General features: G+C 67.5%; 9 protein-coding genes across 9 annotated transcripts; 4 read left to right on the forward strand and 5 right to left on the reverse strand.

The window, feature by feature from the left end:
- Positions 1-92: 92 nt before the first annotated feature.
- On the forward strand, positions 93-2,094 carry RHOBADRAFT_64721 (uncharacterized protein). The gene is made up of 9 exons (XM_018418560.1): positions 93-167; positions 266-292; positions 443-683; positions 770-1,037; positions 1,211-1,216; positions 1,376-1,399; positions 1,512-1,654; positions 1,724-1,850; positions 1,915-2,094. The coding sequence occupies exons 1-9, from the start codon at positions 146-148 to the stop codon at positions 1,921-1,923; spliced, it is 867 nt and encodes a 288-aa protein (XP_018272370.1). The 5' UTR covers positions 93-145; the 3' UTR covers positions 1,924-2,094.
- Positions 1,915-3,859, reverse strand: RHOBADRAFT_52346 (uncharacterized protein; the record flags this gene model as incomplete). The annotated part of the gene is made up of 2 exons (XM_018416297.1): positions 1,915-3,712; positions 3,791-3,859. 2 exons carry the CDS (start codon positions 3,857-3,859, stop codon positions 2,072-2,074), a joined length of 1,710 nt encoding a protein of 569 aa, XP_018272371.1. The 3' UTR covers positions 1,915-2,071.
- Positions 3,860-4,311: 452 nt separating this feature from the next.
- RHOBADRAFT_25380 (uncharacterized protein) lies at positions 4,312-5,810 on the forward strand. Its single transcript, XM_018412679.1, has 5 exons — positions 4,312-4,650; positions 4,715-4,765; positions 4,826-5,155; positions 5,250-5,533; positions 5,626-5,810. The coding sequence occupies exons 1-5, from the start codon at positions 4,374-4,376 to the stop codon at positions 5,761-5,763; spliced, it is 1,080 nt and encodes a 359-aa protein (XP_018272372.1). The 5' UTR covers positions 4,312-4,373; the 3' UTR covers positions 5,764-5,810.
- A 44-nt stretch (positions 5,811-5,854) lies between these two features.
- Positions 5,855-8,777, reverse strand: RHOBADRAFT_52348 (uncharacterized protein; the record flags this gene model as incomplete). Its single annotated transcript, XM_018416298.1, has 7 exons — positions 5,855-7,120; positions 7,209-7,440; positions 7,517-7,746; positions 7,821-7,933; positions 8,006-8,127; positions 8,282-8,430; positions 8,658-8,777. The coding sequence occupies 7 exons, from the start codon at positions 8,775-8,777 to the stop codon at positions 5,975-5,977; spliced, it is 2,112 nt and encodes a 703-aa protein (XP_018272373.1). The 3' UTR covers positions 5,855-5,974.
- A 166-nt stretch (positions 8,778-8,943) lies between these two features.
- On the reverse strand, positions 8,944-10,671 carry RHOBADRAFT_64722 (uncharacterized protein). The gene is made up of 7 exons (XM_018418561.1): positions 10,640-10,671; positions 10,362-10,462; positions 10,259-10,276; positions 9,848-9,931; positions 9,667-9,776; positions 9,394-9,596; positions 8,944-9,311 (listed from the first exon to the last, which is right to left on the reverse strand). Exons 1-7 carry the CDS (start codon positions 10,646-10,648, stop codon positions 9,210-9,212), a joined length of 627 nt encoding a protein of 208 aa, XP_018272374.1. The 5' UTR covers positions 10,649-10,671; the 3' UTR covers positions 8,944-9,209.
- A 1,382-nt stretch (positions 10,672-12,053) lies between these two features.
- On the forward strand, positions 12,054-13,137 carry RHOBADRAFT_52350 (uncharacterized protein; the record flags this gene model as incomplete). Its single annotated transcript, XM_018416299.1, has 5 exons — positions 12,054-12,250; positions 12,326-12,431; positions 12,498-12,544; positions 12,616-12,796; positions 12,909-13,137. 5 exons carry the CDS (start codon positions 12,054-12,056, stop codon positions 12,960-12,962), a joined length of 585 nt encoding a protein of 194 aa, XP_018272375.1. The 3' UTR covers positions 12,963-13,137.
- Positions 13,138-13,359: 222 nt separating this feature from the next.
- On the forward strand, positions 13,360-15,768 carry RHOBADRAFT_66194 (uncharacterized protein). Its single transcript, XM_018418892.1, has 11 exons — positions 13,360-13,515; positions 13,625-13,782; positions 13,856-13,935; positions 14,002-14,137; positions 14,208-14,243; positions 14,308-14,400; positions 14,469-14,586; positions 14,663-14,698; positions 14,806-14,857; positions 14,931-14,987; positions 15,052-15,768. The coding sequence occupies exons 1-11, from the start codon at positions 13,436-13,438 to the stop codon at positions 15,619-15,621; spliced, it is 1,416 nt and encodes a 471-aa protein (XP_018272376.1). The 5' UTR covers positions 13,360-13,435; the 3' UTR covers positions 15,622-15,768.
- Positions 15,769-17,722: 1,954 nt separating this feature from the next.
- Positions 17,723-18,912, reverse strand: RHOBADRAFT_64725 (uncharacterized protein). The gene is made up of 6 exons (XM_018418562.1): positions 18,865-18,912; positions 18,628-18,801; positions 18,417-18,520; positions 18,268-18,355; positions 18,120-18,198; positions 17,723-18,055 (listed from the first exon to the last, which is right to left on the reverse strand). Exons 1-6 carry the CDS (start codon positions 18,895-18,897, stop codon positions 17,838-17,840), a joined length of 696 nt encoding a protein of 231 aa, XP_018272377.1. The 5' UTR covers positions 18,898-18,912; the 3' UTR covers positions 17,723-17,837.
- A 355-nt stretch (positions 18,913-19,267) lies between these two features.
- On the reverse strand, positions 19,268-24,205 carry RHOBADRAFT_52352 (uncharacterized protein; the record flags this gene model as incomplete). The annotated part of the gene is made up of 9 exons (XM_018416300.1): positions 19,268-19,499; positions 19,583-19,777; positions 19,854-20,697; positions 20,781-21,090; positions 21,173-21,345; positions 21,432-21,576; positions 21,663-22,103; positions 22,182-23,783; positions 23,855-24,205. The coding sequence occupies 9 exons, from the start codon at positions 24,203-24,205 to the stop codon at positions 19,361-19,363; spliced, it is 4,200 nt and encodes a 1,399-aa protein (XP_018272378.1). The 3' UTR covers positions 19,268-19,360.
- Positions 24,206-24,232: the final 27 nt, after the last annotated feature.

The following is a 24,232-nucleotide window of genomic DNA, read 5'->3' on the forward strand; positions in this document are numbered from 1 at the left end:
AAAAAGTGTATTGGCCGACTTGTGATGTGTCTCGCCCCTTTGGCGCATCTCCCCCTCGGTCGCACTCGCCCCTCCCTCTCCGCACCGGTCCACCGTGGCTTCAGTCAGGACTCTACTGCGCTCCGCCTCTCGGTCAATCTCTACCATGAGCTCGCCTTACTCTGTCCGTGCGTCCTCGCCTCCCTCCCCTCGCCTCGCCGCAAAGACGACGCAGTCGACCCGCTCACCCGCTCCTACCCACTCGCGTTCGCTCGCGCTCCCACAGGCCAGATCGGCGCGGCCAACACCCTCGGTGCGTCCCACCTTGCTCTCAGTACTCGTTCGAGCCGTCGCCAGCGTCCCGCAGGCCGCGAGGCAGCCCGCAGCGAGCGTTGGCCTGACGTGCTCGACCTTCCCACCCCGCGCACAACCTGTCGCTCACCCTCTGCCTCGCACCCTGCAGAGTACCGCGCCTTCCTCGAGAAGGATGGCAAGGTCATCTCGCCGTTCCACGACATCCCGCTCTTCGCCAACGAGGAGAAGACGGTCCTCAACATGGTCGTCGAGATCCCCCGCTGGTCCAACGCCAAGCTCGAGATCTCCAAGGAGGAGCAGTTCAACCCGATCCTCCAGGACACCAAGAAGGGCAAGCTCCGCTTCGTCCGCAACTGCTTCCCGCACAAGGGCTACATCTGGAACTACGGGTGCGCCTCGCTCTCTCTCTCTCGCTCTCTCCTCGTCGTCTCCTCGCCCTCCTCGTGCGTCGCTGACTCTTTCCTTCCACCCACAGTGCCTTCCCGCAGACGTGGGAGGACCCGTCGCACCAGCACGCCGAGACCAAGGCCAACGGCGACGACGACCCTCTCGACGTGTGCGAGATTGGCGAGACCATCGGCTACGTCGGCCAGGTCAAGCAGGTCAAGATCCTTGGCGTCATGGCCCTCCTCGACGAGGGCGAGACCGACTGGAAGGTCCTCGTCATCGACGTCAACGACCCGCTCGCCGCCAAGCTGAACGACATCGAGGACGTCGAGCGCCACATGCCGGGCCTTGTCCGTGTGCGTCCCACGTTTCTCTGTTTCTGCGTCTCATCGAGGTGCTCTGCAGATCTGCCGGGTCTGAGAGTGCCCGGCGCGCGCCGGAGCGAGAACGGCGACTGACCTTCTCAACCTGCCTCGTCCTCCTTCTTCCTTCCCCCCACTTCCTCCTGCTCCCTCGACTGCGTCCACAGGCTACCGTGCGTTCCTTGTCACTCTCTGGACGGGTCGAACGAGACGAGGCGCACGTTTGGCGGCCGGCGCTGACCTTTTGCTCCCCTCCTCCTCCTCCTCCTCCTCCCCCTTCTTCCTCTCCTCCATGCCCTCCCGCTACCTGTGGGGCCCCACACGGCTCGAAGAATGAGTGGTTCAGGATTTACAAGGCGCGTCCGCTGCGCAGAACGCGCCAGGTCCCGTCGTCGTAGCGTCGAAACTGACCTCGCCGCGCCCGTTCCCCCTTCCCTCGCCCTCTCGCGCCCCTCTCGCCGCCCACAGATCCCCGACGGCAAGCCCGAGAACACGTTTGCGTTCTCTGGCGAGGCCAAGAACCGCAAGTACGCGACCGAGGTCGTGCACGAGTGCCACGAGGCGTGGCGCAAGCTCATCTCGGGCGAGGCCAACAAGGGCAAGATCGACCTGTGCGTCCCTTCTCTCTCTCTCGGCACGTCCCCGACGTCCAACAACTGACGACCCGCACGCGGCCGCAGGTCGAACACGACGCAGCAGGGCACCCCGGCCTTTACCCCGTCGGCCGACTCGGTCCCCGCCGACTCGCGCCAGGCCGCCGCGCCCATCGACGCCTCGATCGACAAGACCTTCTTCATCTCGGGCCACGTACGTCTCGCTCTCCCTCTCGAAGCGCTCGCGCACCACCCGGACTGATGGCGAGCGTCCACAGGCCGTCTGAACCCCTTTTTTCTTCATCGAGCAGCGTGCCGCGCTGTGAGCCCAGGCCCGTCTCTATCTCTTCTTGTCTAGTCGAGCCTGTGTCTCTTTCGAAGCGTGTGTAGCAGCGAGGAGGAGGAAAAACGAGGTTGTGCAACAAAGTCGACGCTCTATCCGGACCGTCGCCCTCTCCTGCTCGTCGCTGCCCCGCTCGACGCTCCTGCACCCGCAACCGCACCCGCACCCGCACCCGACGAGGACGAGAGAGGCCGAATGCGCCGCGCCGTCCTCGGCGACACGCTGACGGGCGTGTCGTCGCCCTCCCCTCTGGCGCTCGCACCCCGAGGCCGGCTCTCCTCGGCCGCCGTCCCGCTCCCGCTCCCGCTCCCAGTCGCCGAGCCCCCATCGCCGTCGTCGTCAGACGACGCCGAGCCGGCTGCGGGCCCGTCGACGTCGGTGTCGAGGTCGGCGTGCGGCGGAGAGGGCGACGCGCCCCACCCGGCGGCGGCGAGCTTGGCGAGCGAGCGCGTGATGGCGGCGACGAGCGGGTCCGAGGCCGGCACTTGCTGCGCTTGCTCGACGGCTGGTGACGACCCGGCGGCCGCAGCGACGACGGCGAGAGACGCCGACGATGCCGACGACGACCGCGAGGTGCCGTACCCGCTCGTCGACGCGCTCGCCGCCGCAGCCGGCTGCGCGACGCGCAGGTGCAGCAGGTCGTCGACGTCGATGCCCTGCGACAGCGCCGCGTCGCTCGCCGCGCCCGTCGGCGCAGGCGACGGCGCGTACGTTGCCGAACTCGACGACCCGGAGCCGCTCCTCGCGCCGCTCGGCGCACTCGCCGCGACGACGCCCCGGCCCGACGAGCGCGCAGGTGGCGCAAAGTGCGTCGCGACGAGGCCCGACAGGCTGTTGCGCCGCGCCGCCGCCGCCCGATGATGGTGGTGGTGGTGCGGGTTGCCGACCGCGAGCGCCGCGGCGGGCCCGACGGCGGGACCTGCGCCTCCCGGCCCGAGTGCGACTGGCGCAAGGCTCGAGACGTACGACGCCGGTGAAAAGGCGGCGGCTGTCGCCGGGGTCGGGGCCGGAGCGCGGTTGGCCGGGAACGACGACGACGGCGTGGTCGCCGTCGTGTTGACGCTCGACGCGCCCGACGCGGCGCTGTACCGCGAGTTGGCGCTGAACGGGAACGCCAGGCTCGACAAGCGCGCTGCGCCGGCGGCCGTGCCCGGCGGCGACACGGACGGCGCCGCACCCGGGATCCGGATCGAGCTCGTCGCGGCCGACGCGCCGTGCGCCCAGTCCGACACGGCGGCACCGCGTGAAGTCGAGCGCGTGCGGGCGCCGATGCCCTGGCGGGCGTGCGACGGGTCGCTCAGGTCGAGCTCCTCGAGCTCGTCGATCGAGATGCCGCACCGGCGGCGCAGCTCGGCGAGCTCGCGCTGGTAGTAGGCGTTGACGCGCTCGCTGTTGGCGAGGCGGACGCGGAGCGTCTCGTTCTCGCGCAGGGCCTGGAGGACGTCGGGCGACAGGTCGGGCACGGAGAGGTCGGGCGAAAGCTGGGTCGAGGGGGACGAGGGGAAGGACGTGGTCGACGAGGTCGAGGCCGAGGTCGACAGCGACGAGGAAGGCGAGGGCTTCGACGAGCTACTGCTGTGGTGGCGGTGGCGGTGCGACGAGCTGCCGCGGTGGCCCGAGTAGGAGCGAGGGCGCTGCTGCTCCGAGGCGAGGAGGGCGAGGCGGAGGCGGAGCGCGATGGCGTCGGCCTGGCCCTCGACAGCGCGCTCGAGTGCGTCCTTCTCGTGCTGGAGCTGCGAGACGGGGGGGCCAGCGATCGTGAGCTGGCGAGGCTCGAGAGCTCGAGAGGCGAGGAAAGCGCGGGGACGGACCTGGGTGAGGCGGCTCGTGAGTTGCGAGACGAGGTTGGCCTCGTTCGAGTCGTGGGCTTGCAGGTCCATGTTGGAGAGCTTGACAGCGGCCGTGTCGAGGGTGCGCGCAAGCTGCTGCAGGACGAGGCGGGGAGGGTGAGCGGGATGACGACGAGGGAGAGGTGCCTGCCGAGTGAGAGGGGACGCACGATACAGGGGAGGGGGGTCTGCCGGGGACGTATAGGCGTTTGGGTGCGGGTAGAATGGCGCGCACGGGCTGGCCGAGGCGGTGGGACGAGCTGGACGGCGGAACTGATGAAGCCGTGAGGCGGGTGGGGGGAGGGGAGCGAGGTCGACGAGGACGTGGCGAGGGCGGGTGCGGTGGTGGTAGTCGCACTCGAGCACTGTGGCCTGCGCTGGTGGTCGCTGCGTGTGCAGGAGGAGAGGGAGAGAGGGAGGGCCCTGACTCCCCCACCTCGTCGTCCGAACCTCGCTCTTGGCTCGTCTCGCTCTTCACCACAGCACCCTGCGCACCTGCACAGCCCTGCAACCTCTTCTACAGACCTCCAACATCCATCACACCGACCGGCACCTTGCCCTCGCCATGCCTCACCTCGTCAATCCTCCCCCGTCCTCCTCCCTCCCTCTGATTGACCTGTCGCCCTTCCTCTCGCCCAAACCCGACCCCGACGCTCGCCGCAACACGGCCCGCAAGCTCCACTCGGCCTGTCTCGACTATGGCTTCTTCTACTGCACCGGCCTCGACTCGGTCGTCTCGCCCGACGACATGCGCCACGCCCTCGACGTCGCCCGCGCCTTCTTCAACACACCCGACGACGACAAGCTCAAGCTCCGCATCAAGCCAGGAGATGGCGCAAGGGGTGCGTCCACTTCCAACCCCCGTTCGTCACGGAAGGCGCCCTCACCTCGCTCGCTTCCCTCCAGGTTACCAGCGCATCGGCGAGAACGTGACCCAGTACAAGAAGGACTGGCACGGTGCGTCCTCTCTCTCAGTCTCGGTTAGTGCCAGTGACTGACGACCAGGCGCCGCAACAGAGGGCTGGGACGCCTACAAGCCGCTCCCGCCGTCGCTCGAGGACCCCTCGAAGCTCCTGCACGGGCCCAACCAGTGGCCCGCCGAGCCGGCCTCGTTCCGCCCCGTCCTCGAGCGATGGGTCGACAAGATGCACACGGTCGGGCACGCCCTCATGGAGGCGACGGCCATGGCGCTCGGCATCGACGTCGACGGCGACGCCAAAGGCGACGAGTCGGGCGAGTGGGCGCGCATGAAGAGCTGGGTCGCCGACCCGTTCTGGGTCATGCGGTGCATCGGGTACCCGCCTCTGCCGCCCGACGCAGAGGGCGTCTCGTGCGGCGCTCACAAAGGTCCGTGCGCTCGTCCTCCTTCTCGCCTTCCCAAGCGCGCCTCTCTCCCCCCTCACGCGCACCTCGACTGACCTCTTCGACCCTCGTCCCGCAGACTACGGCAACTTTACGCTCCTTCACGCCGACTCGACGCCGGGCGCCCTGCAGGTCTTCCTCCCCTCGCCCTCAGGCCCGGACTCGACCTCGACCGGCGAGCGCGGCACCTGGATCGACGCCAACCCGGTCGAGGGCGCGTTCGTCGTCAACGTCGGCGAGATGGTCGAGGTTTACTCGGCGGGACTGTACAAGGCGACGCTGCACCGCGTCGTCCACAAGAGCGAGACGTACCGCGTCTCGATCCCGTTCTTCTTCGAGCCGACGCTCGAGGCCCTCATCGAGGTCCGCCCGACTTTCTCTCTCTCTCTCTTGCGCGTCAGCCTGTCCTCGAGCGGAATCTGACGAGCGTGTCTGCCTCTCGCACCGCGTCGCAGCCTCTCCCCTCGGCGGTCCGCCTCCGTCGCGAGCTCCTCGGCCCCGACTCGGCTGCCACCAGCGTCAAGCCCGTCATCTACGGCGACTTTCTGCGCTCCAAGGTGTCGAACAACTTTGCGCTCGAGGACAAGGAGTAGCCGTCGTCGCAGCGCTGCAGCTCGAACGTCGAAACGATTTGTCTCTCGTCGTCCGGCCTCGAGCGAGAGAGAGAGACACGATAGCTGAGAAGAGTGAGAACACCGTACTGCATTTCTAGTCCAACAACTCTGCGCGCGCGCTATGGCTGTACGAGAGAGAGAGAGCCTCGCTTCGCCCGACCAGCCCTCGTCCGAGCAGACCCACGCCCGCTCACCGCGTGACAAACAGCCTGTACACCTCCTCGCCGTCCCTCAACGCCTGCACCTGCCCGTCGTCCTGCCCGTCGCCCTCGCTCGCCGCCCCGGCCGGCCCAACGACAAACTCGAGCGTGCTGAGCCCAGCTCTCGGCTCGACGAGCGCGTACCGCTTCGGGCCCGACCGGCTCGACCCGCCGTCGACCGCGACGTCGAGGTCGGCGCTGCCGTCGGCTCGAGCGGCGGGCGGGAGCTCGACAGCGTCCTCGACGAGCGAGACGAGCGCTGCGGGCCGGGCTCGTGCGGCGACGATGCGCCCGGCTCCTGCTCCTGCTGCGGCGCCGCCGTTCGCCGCTGCGCGCCCTTTGCCCTTTGCAGTCGACCTGGAGGACGAGGGCGCGCCGGCGAGGACGGGCGTGATCTCGACGCGCTGCGTGTCGCTCGGGACGGCGAGCGCGTGCTGCCGCAGGAGCGCCGTGTCGAGCGTGAAGGCCGCGCCGCTCGGGACGCAGCGCACCTCGAAGCGCGTCAGGAGGGGCGCGCTTGAGTCGGGCGCCGAGAGGCGGGCGACGAGGCGAGGGTGGAAGGTAGTCGGGGCGGCGGCGTCGGGCGCGGTCGGTGCGGCGTGCAGAGACCGGCCATTCAGGGGCATGCTCGGCGACGTCGAGCCGTTGAGGAGGGTTTTGAAGGAAGGGGAGACGAGCGAGGCGGCACCAGGGCCGGGCGCAGGGAACGGCGAGTTGAGGAGCGCGGCGGACGCCGACCCGAGGCCGAGGAGCGGGTTGTCGGGCAGGGCAAGCGCGGCGGCGAGTGCGGGCGAGCCACCGGGCAGGGCGTACGGGTCGCCGATCGGGATGTCCTCCGGCTTGGGCTGGACGACGCCCGCGAACGGCTGAGGCTGCTGCTGCTGCTGAGCGGCGGGCGCGACCGAACCGTGCCGGCTCGCCTCATCCTCCGACGCGTCCTCGTCCTCGTACCCGCCCGCCTCGGACCCGACGCCGTCCTCGCCGGCGGGGAACGTCGAGCTCTGGCGCCGGCTGCGAGAGCCGCTGCCCGTCGCCGGGCCCGACACGCTGATGTCGGGCTCGGGCCGCCGCTTGTGCGACTTCTTGGGCGGCACGTACTCGGGCGGCTCCTCCTGCATGATGTTGCCAAAGTGCTTCTGCAGAGCAGGGAGACAAAGAGTGAGCAAGTCTGGCGCAGGCTGCCGCCGACGAGGGAGAGGGCGGGAGAGAGAGAGGCGGACGGACCTTGAGCACCATGGCGTCCTTCCAGATGCGGCTCGACTCCTCGTTGTAGAACATGGCGTTTTCGAAGATCGTCATGACGTCCTGGTAGAACGGCTCGACGGCCTTGTAGTGGTTCTTCTGGACGCGGGCGCGCACCGTCTCGAACGCCATGGGCTCGGCGATGAGCTGGTAGTAATCGGGCCACAGGCCGCGGTCGGGCAGGACGTGGAAGTTCTCGGCGTAGTTGCGGCCGCTGCGGACGGTCGAGTCAGTTCGAGTCGCTCGGGTCGACCGGGACGCAAGGAGGGAGAGAGAAAGAAGCGACGCACTTGGCGTCCTCGAGCGCAATCACGTCGTCGAGCTTGCCGTTGAGCCATGGTCGAAGCGTCGCCGCCTTGCCGCCGGCCGTTGCACCGCCCGTCTCGGCCCCTCCACCTCGAGCGCCGCCCGACTGCCGACCTCGCGCCGGCGCAGGTTGAGGCGCCTCGTCGTGCTCGTCGTGCTCTTCTGGAGGAGGCGCCTCGCCCGTCATGACGGCGTACGTGTCCTTGAGCAGTTTCTGTGCGGGTCGGGGCGAGTCAGTATCGAGGAGACCGGGGCGAGGAGGGAGAGGAGGGAGGAGAGTGGACGCACGTGCTGCTTCTTGGCGTCGAGGAAGATCTGGGACCCGGGCGCGTTGTACCGCTTTGCGTTGACATAGATCTGGTTGATGTCGGTGCGCAGGTCGGACAAACAGGCGTACTGGCCTGTGTCGGGGGAAGAGAGCGGGTCAGTGCGTCCTCGGCGGACTGGGCGATGGGGATGGAGAGGGGACGTACGACCGTCGAGCTTGGCCTTGATCTCAGTGAACGAGATGGGCTTCTTGATCATCTTGTAGTAGTCGGGATAGTCGTCGCGGCTCGGCAGCTCGGAGAAGGCGTAGTAGAGCGGACGGGCGGGGCTGTCGCGCGGTCGAGGGGTCAGGCTCGAGGTCCTGCGCAGCGCAGGCTCACTCTTCGACGTGGGGCTCGCTGCGGCCAGGCGCATCGAGCCGCACGAGAGCGGGCGGCGTCGAGGAGAGAGAGGGAGGAGGAAGAGGAAGCGACGGGACTCACTCGCTCGGGTCCGTCTGCGCGACCAAGCGGTCGTACAGCTGGGTGCCTTGCTCCTTGACGCGCTCAAAGCCCTCGGGGTCGGTCGCCGGGATCGTGGCAGGGTTGGGTGACCCGGAGCGGCCGCCGTGCCGAGTCGAGGGGCCGCCGAGCTGCAGAGGGGTGCGAGGGACGCGAGAGTCAGGTCCAGATATGTGCGCTCAGTCATGGCTGCTGGTCGCTGAGGCTCGGGGATGCGCGTCGAGCTCTGCGGGCGGTGCAGGCGCCGCTGCGTCGAGCCGACGCCTCGCTCCTCCCCCCTGGTCCTCCCACCGTGCCCGTGTGTGTGCGCCTGCGCGAGCCGGCGGCCTCGCCGAGTCAAGTGAGGGTGCAAGCTCACCTCGACGCCCATGTACTTGCGCTTGCGCGGCTCCTCGATGATCAGCGAGGTGTCGACCCCGCCTCGAACCCGCTTCTTGCGCGACGAGGGAGGCGGCGGCGAGCCTGCAGTGTCGGCCATGGTCGGCAACGCGTGCAGAGGGCGTGTCGGATGCGACGAGAGAGCGCGACGAGGACGCGGTCAACAGTCGGAGCGAGGCCGGCGGGGAGGAGAGGCGAGCGGCCAGGAGCGGAATCGACTTGCTCTCTCTCGCGCTCTTCGGGGCTTTCGACTCGCTCGACACGAAGAGAGCGAGAGGAGGATTACAGGCGAGGTGCTACGCTAGGGGACGGGGGCGAGCGCGAGAGAGGAAAGGGGTATCCAACGCGGAGACAAGAGAGGGCGGGATCAACCAGGGGAAGCGGGCGCAGCCGAGGCTCGCCGAGAAGGACAGCAGGGTAGACAGGGAGAGAGCGAATAAGGGTATGTGCCGATGGGGAAGGGACGGGTTGCTGTTGGGAAGGGGAGGAGAGGGAAGTCGAGGAGAACCGCCGAGTCGAGGACGCGGCGCGCTCAGAGGATGACGCAGCCGCAGCACCCTGCGCTGCTCTCCTCCTCCTGCTTGAACTGTGCGGGTTGTGCTGCTGCTGCTCCAGGGCGACCCGCTGCCTGCTCCTGCACGTCGTGGGGAAGAGGTGCGCGAAGGCGAGGTCAGGAGGGAAACACGCGAGGCTGAGGTCGAACGAGCCGAGCGCACCTTGTTGTACTGCCGGATCTCGCGCACGAGGTTGAAGAAGGCCTCGTCGACGTTCAACCGCTGCTTGGCCGACGTCTCGATGAACCGGCACCCAAAGTGCTTGGCGAGGTCGCGCCCCTCGTGCGTCCCGACCTGCCGCTCGTACTCGAGGTCGGCCTTGTTGGCGACGACGATCACCGGGAAGTAGTCCTTGTCCTTGACGCCTGCACAGGAGGTGTCCGAGTCAGTGTCTCGTGCGTCGACGACGACGAACAGGTAGCGGCGAGGACGGACGCAGGATCTGCTGGTGGAAGGTGCCGATCTCGTCGAACGAGTTGCGCGACGTGATCGAGTAGACGAGGAGGAAGCCCTCGCCCGTCCGCATGTACTGCTCGCGCATGGCCCTGTAGGGGTGGAGCGCTTGTCAGTACGCTCGGTGCGCCTGATCGAGGGAATAGGGAGGGTGCGGACGCACGAGTACTCCTCCTGACCCGCCGTATCGAGCACGTCCAACAGCGCCACCTCCTCGTCGATCATGCACTGCTTGCGGTACGAGTCCCTGCAGGTGAGAGCGCGGTGTCAGCATTCCGTGGAAGAGGCTGCGAGCGGCGCGAGAGCCGTCTGGGCGAGGCGAGAGGGCGTACTCCTGCGAGTGGGACGGGAGACAGGGTCAGTATGTCGCTCCTCAGGTGCGCAAGCTGCTCGCTGGGCCCGCAAGCCCCGCCTGGCTATGCCCCCTCGCACTGGCGCCATCGACTCCTCGATCCTCCCTCGCCCCGCCTGTCGCCAGGCCGCTCCGCCATCCTCGGTCGCCGCACGGTCATCACTGACGAGCCATGGCGCTGCAGGCGGTCTCAAGGAAGGGCTAGAGGGAGGAGGACGACGAACAATGGTGGGGTCGTATCTGGAGGCGGGGGGAGGTGCGAGGACAGTGTCAGCTCGTGCGACGCAGGAGGACAGGGAGGTAGACGAGAGAGAGAGAGACGCACTCGTCGACAAAGTGGCTCTGGATGAACTGGATCGTGAGGGCACTCTTGCCCACACCGCCTCCGCCGACGACGACGAGCTTGTACTCGCGCAGGAACTGGGCCTGCGAGCGATGGGGCGGGCGAGTCAGTCTCGCGGTCGCGGTCTGCGTCTGCTGCGTGCGCCGCCTGCAGGCGATGAGGCGGTGCGGACCCTCATTCAGCGACCGGGCAGGTGCCCAGACGAGGAGGAGAGGCTCGCCGCAGGAGAGGAGGGGCCCAGGGGAAAGGGGGAGGCGCACCTTGGACATGACTGCTGTTGGCTGTGCTGCTGCTGAGGGTGCTGGCCGGTGATGAGGCGCGAGACGACGACGAGGGAGCCGTTCGTCGCCTCGTCCGGCGCGCCCGCCCGCGACGAGGACGAGAAGACGGGACCGGCCTCGTCGCCCGTTACCAACTTAACCTCTTCCGGCAAGTGCAGCGTCCACTCGTGCGGAACAATCGCCGCGCCAGCTGCCACTCGAGCGCCCCCTCCCTCCTCCTCCTCCTTCTTCCTCTCCTCGTCGTCCCTCCAAGATCGCTCGCTCTTCCGCGACTCGTGCTGCCGCTGCGGTTCCTGCTTCGCACTGTGCCCGGACTCGTCCGTCGCCCGACCGACGCGAGGCGGTCGACGTCGCTCACCTGCTGCGCTGCTCTCCTCGCGCCGTCAACGGCTGCGCAGCGGCCCCGACGTGCTCGCCGTCGGATTCAGGTGACCCTTGCGACGTGAGGTGCACTTGCTCTGCTCCACCTGCGCGTACGACGGACGAGCGATCGGCCAAAGCTGCTCGCCGAGGCGACCGTGCGGCTCGAGAAGGCGGATCTCGTGCCCGTCCTCCTTCTCAGCACCAGCTGCTGTGCGTCGTCTTTGCCAGCCTGCGCACAGTGCTCCCCATCTGGAGCTGTGCCGATGCTCGACGAGGCTCGGGGCGAGATCGGCACGCTGCAGCGCCGCTTCGTCCTCTTCCTCTCGTCGTTCTGGCTCGTGAACGGGACCGCGCTGTCTCCTCCTGGCCCTAGCGCTGTCGCAGTCAAACGCTTTGCAACACACGGCCATCGACGACAGCCCGTCGCACGTGCCCGAGCCGCCCTACTCGACGAGAGCGACGGTACGCCATGCGCGCTTTGACCTCGCCTTCCGACTCGACGAGCGGCTCTCCCGTCTCGTCGTCGCTCCGCCGCAGCCAACACGTCGCAGTGGAAGCGCGAGAGCTCGCGCGCAGCCGCCAAGGGCGCTCAGACCCGCAGCGAACGAGCTCCTCGTCAGAGCGTCCACCTCGTCCTCAGCTTCACTTGCCGCTCTCGTCTCGGGCCTTGCAGCAGGGGGCACGCTCGCAAGAGAGAAGAGAGCTGTCGAGCTCTCCTCGCTCGCTCAGCAACGAACGCGAGCGTCGACAGCGCAAGGGAACGGGGTCGAGCGCTCGTCTGCAGAGCTCGAGCGGCCGCCGCTGCGCCTGCTGAAGATCTGATCGAGGCGAGATGAGCGTGCCGCTGCCCTCTGGCGCGCAGCGGTGCAAGCGCAAAACTGCTCACCGACCCCAGCTGCACCGCCGCTGACGCGCATGTCGATCGACACTTGGCCAGCGCGCCGGCCAAACAACCCTCGCCTTTCTTTCTCCCACCAAACACTCACCGCTCAGCGCATCCACCCCGCACAAGCACTAAGTTACAGCAGCTATGTCGGCCCTCACCCAGAACGCCGTTCCCCAGCCCGCCGCCGCCCCGGTCGAGCACGCCGCCACCCCCGGCACCGTCCCGCCTCAGCAGGGCGTCGCCCCGGCCCGCGAGCCCCTCGCCACCACGACCAACGGCCCTGCTGCCACCCACGACGCCGACCCCAAGGTCGTCAAGCAGGCCGAGAAGGAGCACAAGAAGTGCGTCCCTCGCCCTCTTCTCTCTCTCTCTCTCTCTCTCGAACAACCCTCTCACACTCTCTCACTGTGTCGCAGGCTCGAGAAGACGCTCAAGAAGGAGGAGAAGCACGAGGAGAAGGAGCTCAAGCATGTCACCAAGGCGACGGCGAAGCAGGCCAAGGACGAGCAGAAGGCGGCAAAGGTGCGTCTCTCCCCTCCCTGCCCTCGACGACTCGAAGCACGAGCTGACTCTTCGATCGACTCGCAGGCCCAGGCCAAGGCGCGCAAGCAGGTCGACAAGTTGCAGCAGAAGGAGTGCGTCCCGGTTTCTGTCGTGCATCGGTCGAACGGGCACCGACTGACCTCTCCGCCTCTCCCGCGCGCAGGATCAAGTACGCCAAGGGCCTCACGCGCGCCCAGGAGAAGCACAACAAGGCGGTCGCCGCCCTCAACAAGGCCAAGCAGGACCTCGAGCTCCACACGCAGGAGCACAACCGCCTCGTCCAGGAGCGCCAGCCTCGTGTCAACCAGCTCGAGCAGGTCAAGGCCGAGAAGGCGCAGCACGACGTGCGTCCCACCTTTCTCTTGTCACTGTCATCCATGCGCACGCAGCTTGGGGGAGAGCGTCGACCGCGTGCGCTCGAGAGGACCAGACCTGACCCTTCTCCGTCACGCACAGGCCGCTCGCCAGGCTCGCCTCTCTGCCGACGAGGCCCGCATCCCCGGCCACTGAGCGCACCGCCCATGCGCCGTCTCGGCGGCATCCCTCGTTGCCTCTCGCATACCTCGTCTCGCGATCGCCCGCCAACTACCCTTAGCCTCCTCGCCGCCTCGCTAATCTTTTTCTGCGTCGCGCGCCTACCTCCATCTTTGTGTCGAACAGCCAATGTATCCGTTTGCGAGTCGTCTCTGTGCTTCTGTAGAGAGTGCAAGCTCGCCGCGCTCCGAAAGAGATGAGACAAGCAGCCGTCGCCCAAGTTGGCTCAGGACACCTCGCTCCTCGCAACTCGACACCTCGCTCCTCACCCACCCGCTCAGCTTGGCCACCCGCCCGCCTGTACAACAAGGCCCCTTCAGCTGGCCTGAGGAGCAGCTGCTGCCGCCGCCGCCGCCCCCACCGCCCACGCACCCCCGCACCTCCTCGACCCGCCTCCTCGTCCGCCGACTCGCAGCTCGCAGCTCACGCCTCAAGGTCCTCGTCCAGCCATGGCGTCCTACTTCAACAAGACGTGCCCGGCCGAGAACGCGGCAGCAATAGATCAGGCGTCGTTCTTCGACGGGAGGTGGTGCGTCCCTCGCCTCTCTTCATCTCGCCTCGCAGCTGCGCAGCACCGTGCCGAGCCGCCGTGTGCAGCCGGGCCAGTCCCTGAGCTGACACCTCCTCGTCGCCTGCAGGGATGCGCACGAGATCGGCTGGATCATCGCCGGCGTCACGACCATCGTCTCGACCTTGATCACGCTCGTCAGCGTCTGGCTCCACGGGCGCAACTACTACAAGCCTAAGGAGCAGCGTCAAGTCCTGCGCATCCTCTTGATGCCCGCCGTCTATGCGAGTGCGTCGACTCGTCCCCTTTCCACCTTTCCTCCCCGTCTCGAGCAAGGCTCTGACCTCTCTGCCTCGCGCAGTCGTATCCTTCTTCTCGTACCGCTACTTTCGCGCGTACACCTATTACAGCGTCTCGGTGGTCGCCTACGAGTCGCTCGTCGTGCGTCGTCGTCCTCTCCCTCGTGCCTCTCTACAGGAGCGTGTCTGACGCTCCCTCCCGACGCAGCTCGCCGCCTTCCTCATGCTGCTTCTCCAGTACATCGGCGAGTCGAACGAGGAGCAGCGCAGGGTGCTCAAGGACAAGGAGAAGCGCAAGATCCCGTTCCCGTTCTGCTGCATTCGGTTCCGGCCCTCCAAGCCCTGTGCGTCGCCTGTTCACCTCTCCCCTTTCTCCCCGCCGACGGCTCCTGACTTGTTCTCACCCTGCCACAGACTTTATCCACGGCCTCAAGTGGTCGGTTCTTCAGTGTGCGTCGTCCTCGTCCACGTCGTCCGCACGTTTTCGCGCGCTCACCCTTCCTCGCTCGCGCAGACTCGCTCCTTCGCCCGCTCATCTCTATCATCGAGATTATCTGCCAGGCCTACGACGTCCTGTGCCCGACCCAGTACTCGGTCTACTTCGCCGGTGCGTCGCGTCGACTTGACCTCTCTTTGCCAGGCGCGCACTGACCCCTCGATCTCCTCGTCGCGCAGAGGCCTACTTGGACGCCGTCGATTTCGTGTCTATCTCGGTCGCGTTGTACGGCTTGATCGTCTTCTACGCCCTAGTCAAGGAGCGGCTCGCCGGCAGGAAGCCGCTGGCCAAGTTCTTGTGCGTCGACCTCTTCCTCTCTTCGCCCGCCGTCCTCTCTCGTCCAAGACCCTCTCTGACAGTACCGGTCTCGCAGGTCGATCAAGATTGTCGTCATGCTCCTCTTCTACCAGTGCGTCCTCGTCCTCTTCTCGTTCCCTCGTCCGCGAGCCTGTCCTCGACCTTCTCGGGTTCCCTCGTCCGCCAAACTGCCCTTGCTCACACACTCTCTCCCTGCAGGAGCTTCATCTTCTCGGTCCTCCAGTCGCATGGCGTGATCAAGGCGACCGAGGTGCGCTGCCACTCGCCCACCATTCGTACAAGCCCTCGTCCTGACTCTCTCCTCTCCTTCGCCTCGCGCGCAGTTCTGGACGGCGACCAACGTCGCAGACGGCCTCTCTGCGCTTTGCGTCTGCTGCGAGGTGCGTCGTCGTCGATATCTCTGTCTACCTCGTTCGCCCCTGAACCTCGCTCTGCTGCCCGCAGATGGTCATCATGAGCGGCGTCTTCGCGTGGGCGTTCAGCCACAAGGAGTACCGCCACCTTCGGCCCGACGGCGCAGGGCACACGTCGGTCTTCTGGTCCGTCCTCGACTCGCTCAACTACAGCGACTTCCTTCGCGAGGGCTGGCGCGGCCTCAAGTTCCTGTGGGACTTTGTCCGGCGCAAGCCGGGCACGCACGCCGGCAAGCGCTCCCGCAAGCTCCTCGCCGAGAAGGGTTTTGCGTCGGAGCAGCCGCACGTCGCCGCGCCCGACTACGGCCTCGACTTTGACGCCGCCTTCCGAGGCCTCGACTCGAGCGACGGCTCGCCCGACCTCACCGATCTCGGCCACGACGGCACGTTCGACCCGTACGAGGCGCACCCGTACGCTGTATCTGGGCATGGGCACGGTACCGCCGAGCGTCGTCGCTCGATGTCGGGCGAGTACGACGACGACGCGCACGTCGGGCAGGGAGGAGCGGGCTATGCGCCGACGGCGGGAGGAGCGCGGCTGAGCGTGGACCATCAGGCGATCGAGATGGGCGCAATGTACCCGCCGGCGAGGCGCGAGTGACCGCCGCACGCCGGCGAGGAGGGTCCGAGCGAGCGAAGCCGGCGTCGCGAGGTGGGCTTTCGCCTCTTCTCTCTCTCTTCCTCTCCGAGACAGACATTTGTAGCCCGCTCTAGATCATGCATGTGTATCTCAGGAGCCTTTCTCATCGTTCGAGCTATCCCGTCGTCGTCGCCTGCGAGCTGAAGCGCCTCGTCCCATGGTTCGAGCCCGACAGTGCGAGGCTCGAGCGAGGTGCACTTTCTCTCCGAGGGAGCGGGCGATGCCTCACGACGAGGGACTCGAAGGTGGACTCGAAGGTGATATCGCGCGAGAATCTGGCAAGGTCCCCCCTCGTTCGCGTCCGAGCCAAATGCGAGAGGATAGTAGCTCGCGCTTGACTTGGTTTGTATTGAAATTGGTTCGAACCCAGCTCCAGTCGAGAAAAAGTCCGAAAAGTCTCAAAAAATAATAGTTAATGTCACCAAAATCGGACCCCATCTCCACGCCGGCCGGGCACCAGCCGGCCGCAGGCTGGCACCGACCAACTCTCGCACTGTCCGGTTCTGCGAGTCTGCAGCTCGACGAGGATCGGGTGCGACGTCGTCGAGGGCGACCGACAAGCTTCGGGTCTACTCTCGAACTCTCGCCGCCGGAAGCGCGACAAGTCCGCGAAAGAAAAGCGAAAAGCAGGGTCGGGAGCAAGTCGAGGAGGAGGACAAGGTTTGCGCAGCCGGCGGGTGTCGGCGCACTTTCTCTCGCTCGTGGGACACTCAGAGAGACCCGAAGAGAGAGCCCGGGAGCAGAGGAGCCGACAGGAAGAGCGGCACTCGATTCGCTCCTCGACCAACTTGAGAAGGAGGGCGAGGCCCACAACTCGCGCTCTACAAGATGAAAGGGCTCGGGAGAAGCGCTCGACCGCATCGTAGAGACGTCCTCGTCCGATCCTGCGCAAGCAGAACGCTGTAACCCTGCTAGATCAAGAGCTAGCGTTTGAAAGAGGGTGCGCAGGATCCCCCTGTCTTTAGCAGGTGGCCGGGCGTACGGGCGCTCCGCAGGGGTGCGCGCCGTACGAGCGGCTCACCAGAGTGCGCCCGCTGCCCTCAGGGGGGCACGAGAGGGCGGGCGCGGCCTCGTCAGGACCCGTTCGCGACGGCTCGACTCGCTGAGCCGCCGGGACGAGTGCGACGACGAACAAGAGCTCTGAGCGGTCTGGCTACGCTCGCTAGGGACGACGAGAGCTTTCGGAGAGTGAAAGGCGCCGTCGCGCGGCGCAGCAAGGGCGCGAGGGGAAGCTTTCGGGGCCGAGAAGGGGGAGGTGCCATCGAGGGCGCGACTAACCTGCGGCGCGACGTCAAGAGGGTCAGTGCGCCGCTCGACAAAGATTCTAGCCCTTTGAGACGGTACTGGACGCAAGGAGAGGCGTGAGAGGGACGTACAAGGATGTGAATGAGCCGATTCGAGAGCGAGAAAGGGCCGCATGCGGCGACAACCTCTGCCCGCTGACCCTGCGCCACCGCTCGACCTGCGCAAGGGGCTGAGTCAGTCTCAGAACATGCCTTGAACGCGTCGCGAAGTGGCGGCGAGGCGAGAGAAGGGGGAGAGGGGGGCCAAACAGAGGGAGTGGGGAGGGACGAGGACGCACCTGCACTCCATCGCTTGCAGAGCCCACCCGCCCTGTGCAATGCGCTCCTTGCACCTGCACAACCCTTCTACAGCCACTCCCACAGGTCCACGAGTCGTCGTCGCCAGTCGAGAGGGGTCGGACGACGCGGTTTGCTGATGAGGACGCGGCGCGCTCTGCGCCGTCGGCAAGCGCTCGCGGCGGTGCGGATGCAGCTCGTAGTGGGTGCTGAGGTGTGCAAGTACTCGTGCGCGGCGTGTACCGCTGGCCCAGCCATGAGGGTCCGAGTGGGAGGAGCGAGGCGAGTGGGGGCAGTGCGACCGCGAGCCTCTCGCTTGCTTTCAGCTGCCCGAGATCAGCTTTGCGCTCGACGCCGCCGGCGGACAGACGGCCTCCCGCCTTGACTGCCACCCGTCTCGCGATAGCTGTCAGGGCCTCGCAAGAAGAGGCTCTCGAACGCCGCTCGAGCGCTCTCGCGCCCTCGCTACATCTCTCGATGGTCGGGAGAAGCTAAAAGTTTGGCTTGTACCAGTACAGAGAAAGCTCCTCAAGCTCGAGACGATGCGGGAGAGCCTGCCCGCCGCCTCCTCCGAGTCGTCCCCCCTCGACACCTTGCTCACGCCGCCGGGTCCTCCTCCTTCCTCGCCGCCGTCGCCGCAGCCAGCTCGGCGTCGTTCTTGGCGTAGCTCTTGTTGAAGAGGTCGTTCTGGATCCAGACGAGCTTGTTGAAGGCGGTGATGACGGCCGTCTTGGTCGCAAGGTCGGCCGTCTCGTCCGGCAGGCTCAGGACAGCCTTGACGACGACATCAACGACCCAGCCGAGCAGCAGAGCCACTGCAAGAGGACATCGACGAGTCAGGACGAGGTGGGGAGGAAAGGGAGGTGCGAGAAGACGTACTTGGCTGCAGGTCGACGACGAGCGGGTCCTTCTTGGCTCGGTGCTTGAAGCCGGCGAGGCCCGTGTGCATCATGGCGACCTGGCGAAGAGGACCCGATCGTCAGAAATGAACCTTTACGCAGGTCGAGAGCGGAAGAAGCGGGCGCACCTTGTCGAAGTAGGCCCACGTCGCGAGCGACTCGAAGTCGGACGTGAACATCTTGCCGACGTAGACCGACAGAATCTTCTTGCGGTGACTGCGAGGGCGGACAACAAGTCAGACGTCTGTACGAGAGGAGAACGAGGCAAGGGACGCACGAGATCTGCGGGTCGTCGTGGTTGAGCTGCGAGAGGTCGACGGCGTGCGCCTCGCCGGCGTAGTCGGCGTTCTTCTTGAGGAACGGCAGCGAGGTGTAGTCGAACTGCACGTCGAAAGTCGTCAGTGGGGGGTGCCTCGAGACGGGTAGTGTCCGACGCGATGCGCCAGGACGAGGGAAAGAAGGAGAGCGTCGAGGCGGCTGAGACGCACCCGGAACAGCTGCGTGTAGACACCGTCGACCGTCGGCTTGATCAAGGGAGCGATGAGAGGCGCGACCGAGTTGAGGACCTTGCCGTCGTCCTCGGTAAAGCGGAGGAAGTCGCGAGCAAAGGCGACCCGGTGCTCGAGGTCGTCGCGAATGAGGTCGCGGTCGTAGTGCTTGAACTGTGGAGGGGGACGGCGTGTGTCAGTGCTGTACGAGAGGGCACAGACATCCGGGAGACGCACCTGAGGCTCAGGAAGGGTCGAGGGGTCGCGCATCTTGACGAGGAGGAGAGTTGGTGGAGGAGGAGAAGGAGCGGACGCAGCGAGCAAGAGCAGTCGAGCAGAGACGGTCCTCGGCCTTTGAGCAGCTGCCCGCAGCCAGCTCGGGGCCACTCGGCGCCGCGACCATTCGCCAGGAAAGGAGGAGAGAAAGCTCTCGAGCTCCGCCGCGGACATATCGGCAGGGCGAGCTGAGGAGGGAAGCGGGGTCGGCGGAAGCTTAGAGCCGCCGCCGTGCAGCTGCTGGCCGCACCGGACGGCAGTCCGACACCCGCGCTTGCGGTAAGAGGCCGAGCCACACGAGGAGAAGAAGGTCGAGCACGCCTGCACGCCCCTCGCGGATCTCTCGCGCGCGCTCTCGCAGGTCGAGCTGTACAGGCTAGTTGCATTGCGAGGACGCAGAAGAGGGGGTATGTTCAGGTTGCGAGGGAGGAGAGAAAGAGGGGGAGCTTAGGCTCGCTCAGGCCTTGACGACGGCCGAGCGCTGCGCAGGAGGCGACGACGGCGGCGGGTACGAGCAGAAGGCGTCCGAGATGTACGACACGCTCCATGTGCCCTCCTGCGCCGTGAAGATCGAGTACTCGTGCTCCTTGATGCCGCTGCGGGCGCGAGAACCGGAAGGATTTGAGGTCAGGGCGCGACCTCGAGAGGGGGGACGAGAGGGACGAAAGGTGGGACGCACGTGACGGTGTGCTGCTCGAGGACGGTACGGTCCTTGCTGCGGTCTTGAGGTGCCCGGCGAGCGTACGTAAAGGCGAAAGGCGGCGTGCCGGAGAAGCTGAACTTGATCTCGGTCTGCTCGCCCTCGCGAATGTCGACGACGTACGAGTCGCCGGTCTGCACGCGAGCGGACGGGATCGGGTGGACGTGCTTGACGCTGCAGGAGAGGGAGGATTAGGGAGAGGTCAGGCGAGCGCGAGGAGAGGACGAGAAAGGGGCAGGGCGGGACGCACAGGTCGACCGAGTTCGAGCGGCACTGGTCCTCTCCGTGCCCGACCGACAGAATCTTGAACGTGCCCGGAGCCGCAGCGAGGCGCTGGAAGGTGCCGCTCGAGTGCGCGACGGCGTGCTGCTTGCCCTCGAACTCGTACTTGACGGTGAACGGCGGCGAGCCCTGGACGATGAACTCGAGCGCATCGCCGACGCAGTGGTCGACCTGGGACGAGACAGGCGTGATAGTGGCGATCTCGGCGACCGGGATCGAGACCGACGACTTGAGCGAGCCGGCGCCGACGACGGACGAGGACGAGGTCGACGGGTCGACGAGCGTCTCGCAGCCGTGCGCGTCCTTGACGCGCCGCAGGAGGATGCTGTGCGGCGTGGCCGTGCTGAGGCCGTACGGGAGCGAGACGGGCCACTCGTGGCCCTGGATCGCCGGGACCGTGAACCGCTTGGACGCCCGGTGCCCGTCCTCGCGCACCTCGAGCTCGACCTCGAACGGCGCCTGGCCCTCGAGCCGCAAGACGAGGTCGTCATGACCTCGCGACGCGAGCTTGTCGTGAACGCAGAAGCCGTGCTTGGCGCCGTGAGCGAACCCGGCGGTAGGGAGGGCCCAAACGTCCTGCTCGATGCGGACGACGCCGTCCTTGCCGCCGGCGGGCGCCTCGAGACCCGCAGCGTCGGGCGACGTGTAGAGCGAGTCGCCGACGCCGGTGAACGTGTAGGTGTGGCGGCCCGGCGAGGCGGTGAACAAGGTGAGGTCGGCGCGCGACTGGATGGCCTGGAGGTGGTGCGAGCGCGTGTCGCCGTGGTGCGAGCCCTTCTGGAGCGTGTACGACGCCTTGAACGGCGCCTTGCCTGCGCGCAGAGTGACGGCTCGATCAGTTTCTGCCGCCAAAGAGGAACGCCGAGGAGGGGACGAGGAGAAGACGAGGACGCACCCTCGAACAGGACCGGGACCGAGTCGACCGCGTTGGCGCACACGCCCCTCCTCACGACGCTCCCGCCCCTCGCGACCTTGCCCGCACGCTCGTCGAGCCGCAGCGTCGGCCTCGGCAGCGTCTTGACCGTCCACTCGGTCTCGGCGACGTCACCCGGGCAGAACTGGTCGCGCACGCCGACGAGGCGGTACGTGCCCGCACGAGGACGGCGGATGGCGATCTCGCCGTTGGCGTCCTTGGTGCTGAAAGTCGACGGCGAGGGAAGCTTGCCGTCGCGAGCGGCCGGGCTCTGGTACGTGATGGTCCAGGGCTGCGGACGAGGAGGGAGGAGTGTCAGTGCCGCTCTCGAGAGCAGGACGAGGCACTGAGAGAAAGAGAAGAGCGGGACGTACCCCCTCGCCGGTGAGCCGGAGCGGGATCCGGGCCGTGTCGTCGTCGCGCAAGGTGATGGTGCGGACGCCCTCGGCGCCGTGGAAGCGGGCCGTCGGCTTGGTGCGGCGCACCTCGACATTGAGGTCGCTGCCTGTGAGCGGGCGCTTGCAGCCATGAGCGTCGCGGACGCTCTCTGCAGGGTAGGCGAAGGAGGAGGAGGACGCGTCGGTCAGTCCGTGGCGAGGAGAATAGGATGGGCTCGAGGGAAAAGGGACGCACCGAGCGAGAGCGCAAACTGGCCGCCTTGCTGAGCGATGTGGCTCGGGATGTCGACCTCGAGCGTGTACGGCGACTTGGTGATGCCCTGGATCGCCTGCGCCGACTGGCCGACGACCGAGTACTCGATGTCCCACGGCGCCGTGCCCTGCAGGAGAGGAGAGAAGCAGCGTCAGTCACTGCGAGGAAGGAAGGAGAGAGCGACGAGCGAGGGAGAGAAAGCTCGAGACGGACCTGCAACTCGATCTCGACCTGGACCGTCTCGCCCTCGCAGCTGTGCACCGTCTTGCCCTCCTTGACGTTCCTCCACTTGGCGTCGCCGACCTCGGCGACCTCCTGGCGGTACACGTGCGCGCCGCTGCCGCCCTCGGGCAAGTCGACGACGCCCTGGTAGAACCGGTCGTCGACGCGCGTGAAGCGGTACTCCCACCGCCCGGGGCCGGGCGCCTCGAGGCGCACCTCGTCACGCGAGTGCTGCACGCGGCGCTGCTTGCGCGTCGTGCGCACGGCGCGAGAGCCCGACGAGTCGAGCTGCGAGACGGCGTAGTGGACGACGAACGGCGGCGCGCCCGTCAGGTGGAGCGAGGCGACGGCGCCCGTCTCGGCGTTGCAGACGTCGTGGATCGGCGTGAACGTAGTCGAGAGGGTCGGACGAGGCTGAACGACGAGCGTGCACTGCGGCGAGAAGGCGCAAAAGGTCAGGATCGTTCTGCTCGAGTACGAGGGAAGGGAAGGCGGGGCGGTGGGACGCACAGTATTGGGCACGAGGACAGCGCCGCTGCAGTGCTTGCTCTTGACGCCAACGACCTCGTACGTGCCGGCCTGGTCGACCTCGATCTCGGCCCTCGCCGTCGTCGTCTTGACGAGCCTCGTCCAGCCCTTGACGCCCGTCGTCGCCGCCGGCGAGAAGCGCACGTGGACGTCGAACGCGCCCTCGCCCGCCCGCAGGTCGTCGTCGACGCCCTGGAGCCGCAGCTGGAGCTTCTTGCGGCCGCCCTCGAGCAGGTGCACGTCGTCGCCCTTGGCGCACTCGCCGACGAACGCGACCTCGGGCGGCCGGTGGACGACGACCGAGCGACTCGCGACCGTGCCCGGGAGGAGGTGTGGCACGGCCTTGTCCTTGACGCCGCTCACGAGTTTGTCCTTGGTCGTGCCGTCGGGCGACGACGACGACGACGAGCGCGCGAGGTCGTACGTCACCTCGTTGCCGTACGCGTCGACGACGGCGTCGAGGTAGTACGTCGTGCGGCCCGCCTGGGCGAGCGACACGTTCATGGGCACGGGCACAACGTCGTTGTCGCCGTCGCCGTCGCCGCCGCCGCCGACGATGCCGTCGAGCGTCTCGTCCTTGCGCGTGCCGCGCTGCGGGTCGCCGACTCGGGCATGCCACCGGACCGAGAGGGGCTCGGCCCCGCTGACGGCGAGGCCGAGGGGCCAGCTCTCGGGCAGGCCCGCGTTAGGCACGAGGCAGCGGTGCTCCTCGTCGACCGCCGAGCGGCTCGCGCCGGCGCCGAGGTCGAACCCGGCCGACGGGCAGCGCACGATGCGCACCTCCTCGAACGCGAGCGCGACGGCGCCTGGGTCCGCCAAGCCGGCCGTGGCGGCGCTCGCGGCCGTGACGGCGCGCTTGCGGCGGATGCGCACGCTGTGGCCGTCCTTGTCGACGACCGAGTCGAGGCGGACGAGGCCGAGGCTCGAGACGGGCAGGTAGTACAGCGACTCGGACGGCGCGAGGCCGAACGGGTCGCTCGCGTCGGGTGCGGCTGCGGCTGCGGGCCCGTCGGACGGGAGGCGGTGGCGCAGGGCGTGCTGCCCTGCTGGGCCCTTGGCGCTCGCGCCGTGCGCGTTGGACGACGACGAGGCGGGGACGAGGGCCCACTCGGAGGCGAGGGCGAGCTCGTCGTCGAGGTTGTTGTGGGTCGACGAGGACGAGGACGAGGAAGGGTCGCCGCGGTTGCGGTGGTGCGACGGGTGGGCGTGGCGGACGAGGGACGAGGCTGGGACGGTGACCTGGTGGGACGAGGGTGGGTCGTCGAACGAGGTGAGGGTGTAGGTGACCTTTGCCGGGACCGTGTTGTTGAACACGAGCGGGATCAGGGTCGGGTCGGCCTTGTGGTGGCCGCCGGGGAGGAGCGAGCGCGACGCCGAGTGGGGCGAGGCGTGTCGGCAGTAGATGGTCGAGAGCGGGTTGAGCATGGCGGTCGACACGGCGAGGATGCGGACGGTGAACTGGCCGCCGAGGTGGCTCTTGTCCGAACCGACGACGGACGCGGGGCGGACCTTGCGCTCATCGGTCGACAGGGCCCGGGTGACGAAGCTCTTGACGGCGACGGGCAACAGGTACGAGGCGGAGAACTGTGTGCGCGGGAACGAGGTCAGGTCGACGAGGGGGACGAGTGTCGAGGAGGGAAGGGGCAAGGACGCACCGTCCAGCGGCCAAAGAGGAGCCAGTCCGAGGCCCAGAGGGTGAGCCTGATGGCCCACCTGGCCTTCCAGCCCCAGTCGAGGCGCGGGACGCGGAGGAACGAGACGAGGGCGACGGTGCCGGCGTCTGCGACGAGCCACTTGACGAGCTGGAGGTTGAGGGGGTCGTCGGCGGTGGGGGACGGTGTTGCGGGTACAGGTTGGGGCCACAGTGCGTCTGCGAGCTTGTAGGCCTGCACGAGGACGAACAAGGAGGCGAGGGCGAGGCGGAGGGTTGGCGGGTCGACGATGTGGTCGGGGATGCGCGAGGCGAGGGGTTGCCGCGGTGGGCTCGGTGGTCGGGGTTGTGCCATGCACTGTGCGCTGCTGCACTGCTCCAA

The sequence above is a fragment of the Rhodotorula graminis genome (genome assembly GCF_001329695.1).
Source record: "Rhodotorula graminis WP1 unplaced genomic scaffold RHOBAscaffold_4, whole genome shotgun sequence".
NCBI lineage: Eukaryota > Fungi > Basidiomycota > Microbotryomycetes > Sporidiobolales > Sporidiobolaceae > Rhodotorula > Rhodotorula graminis.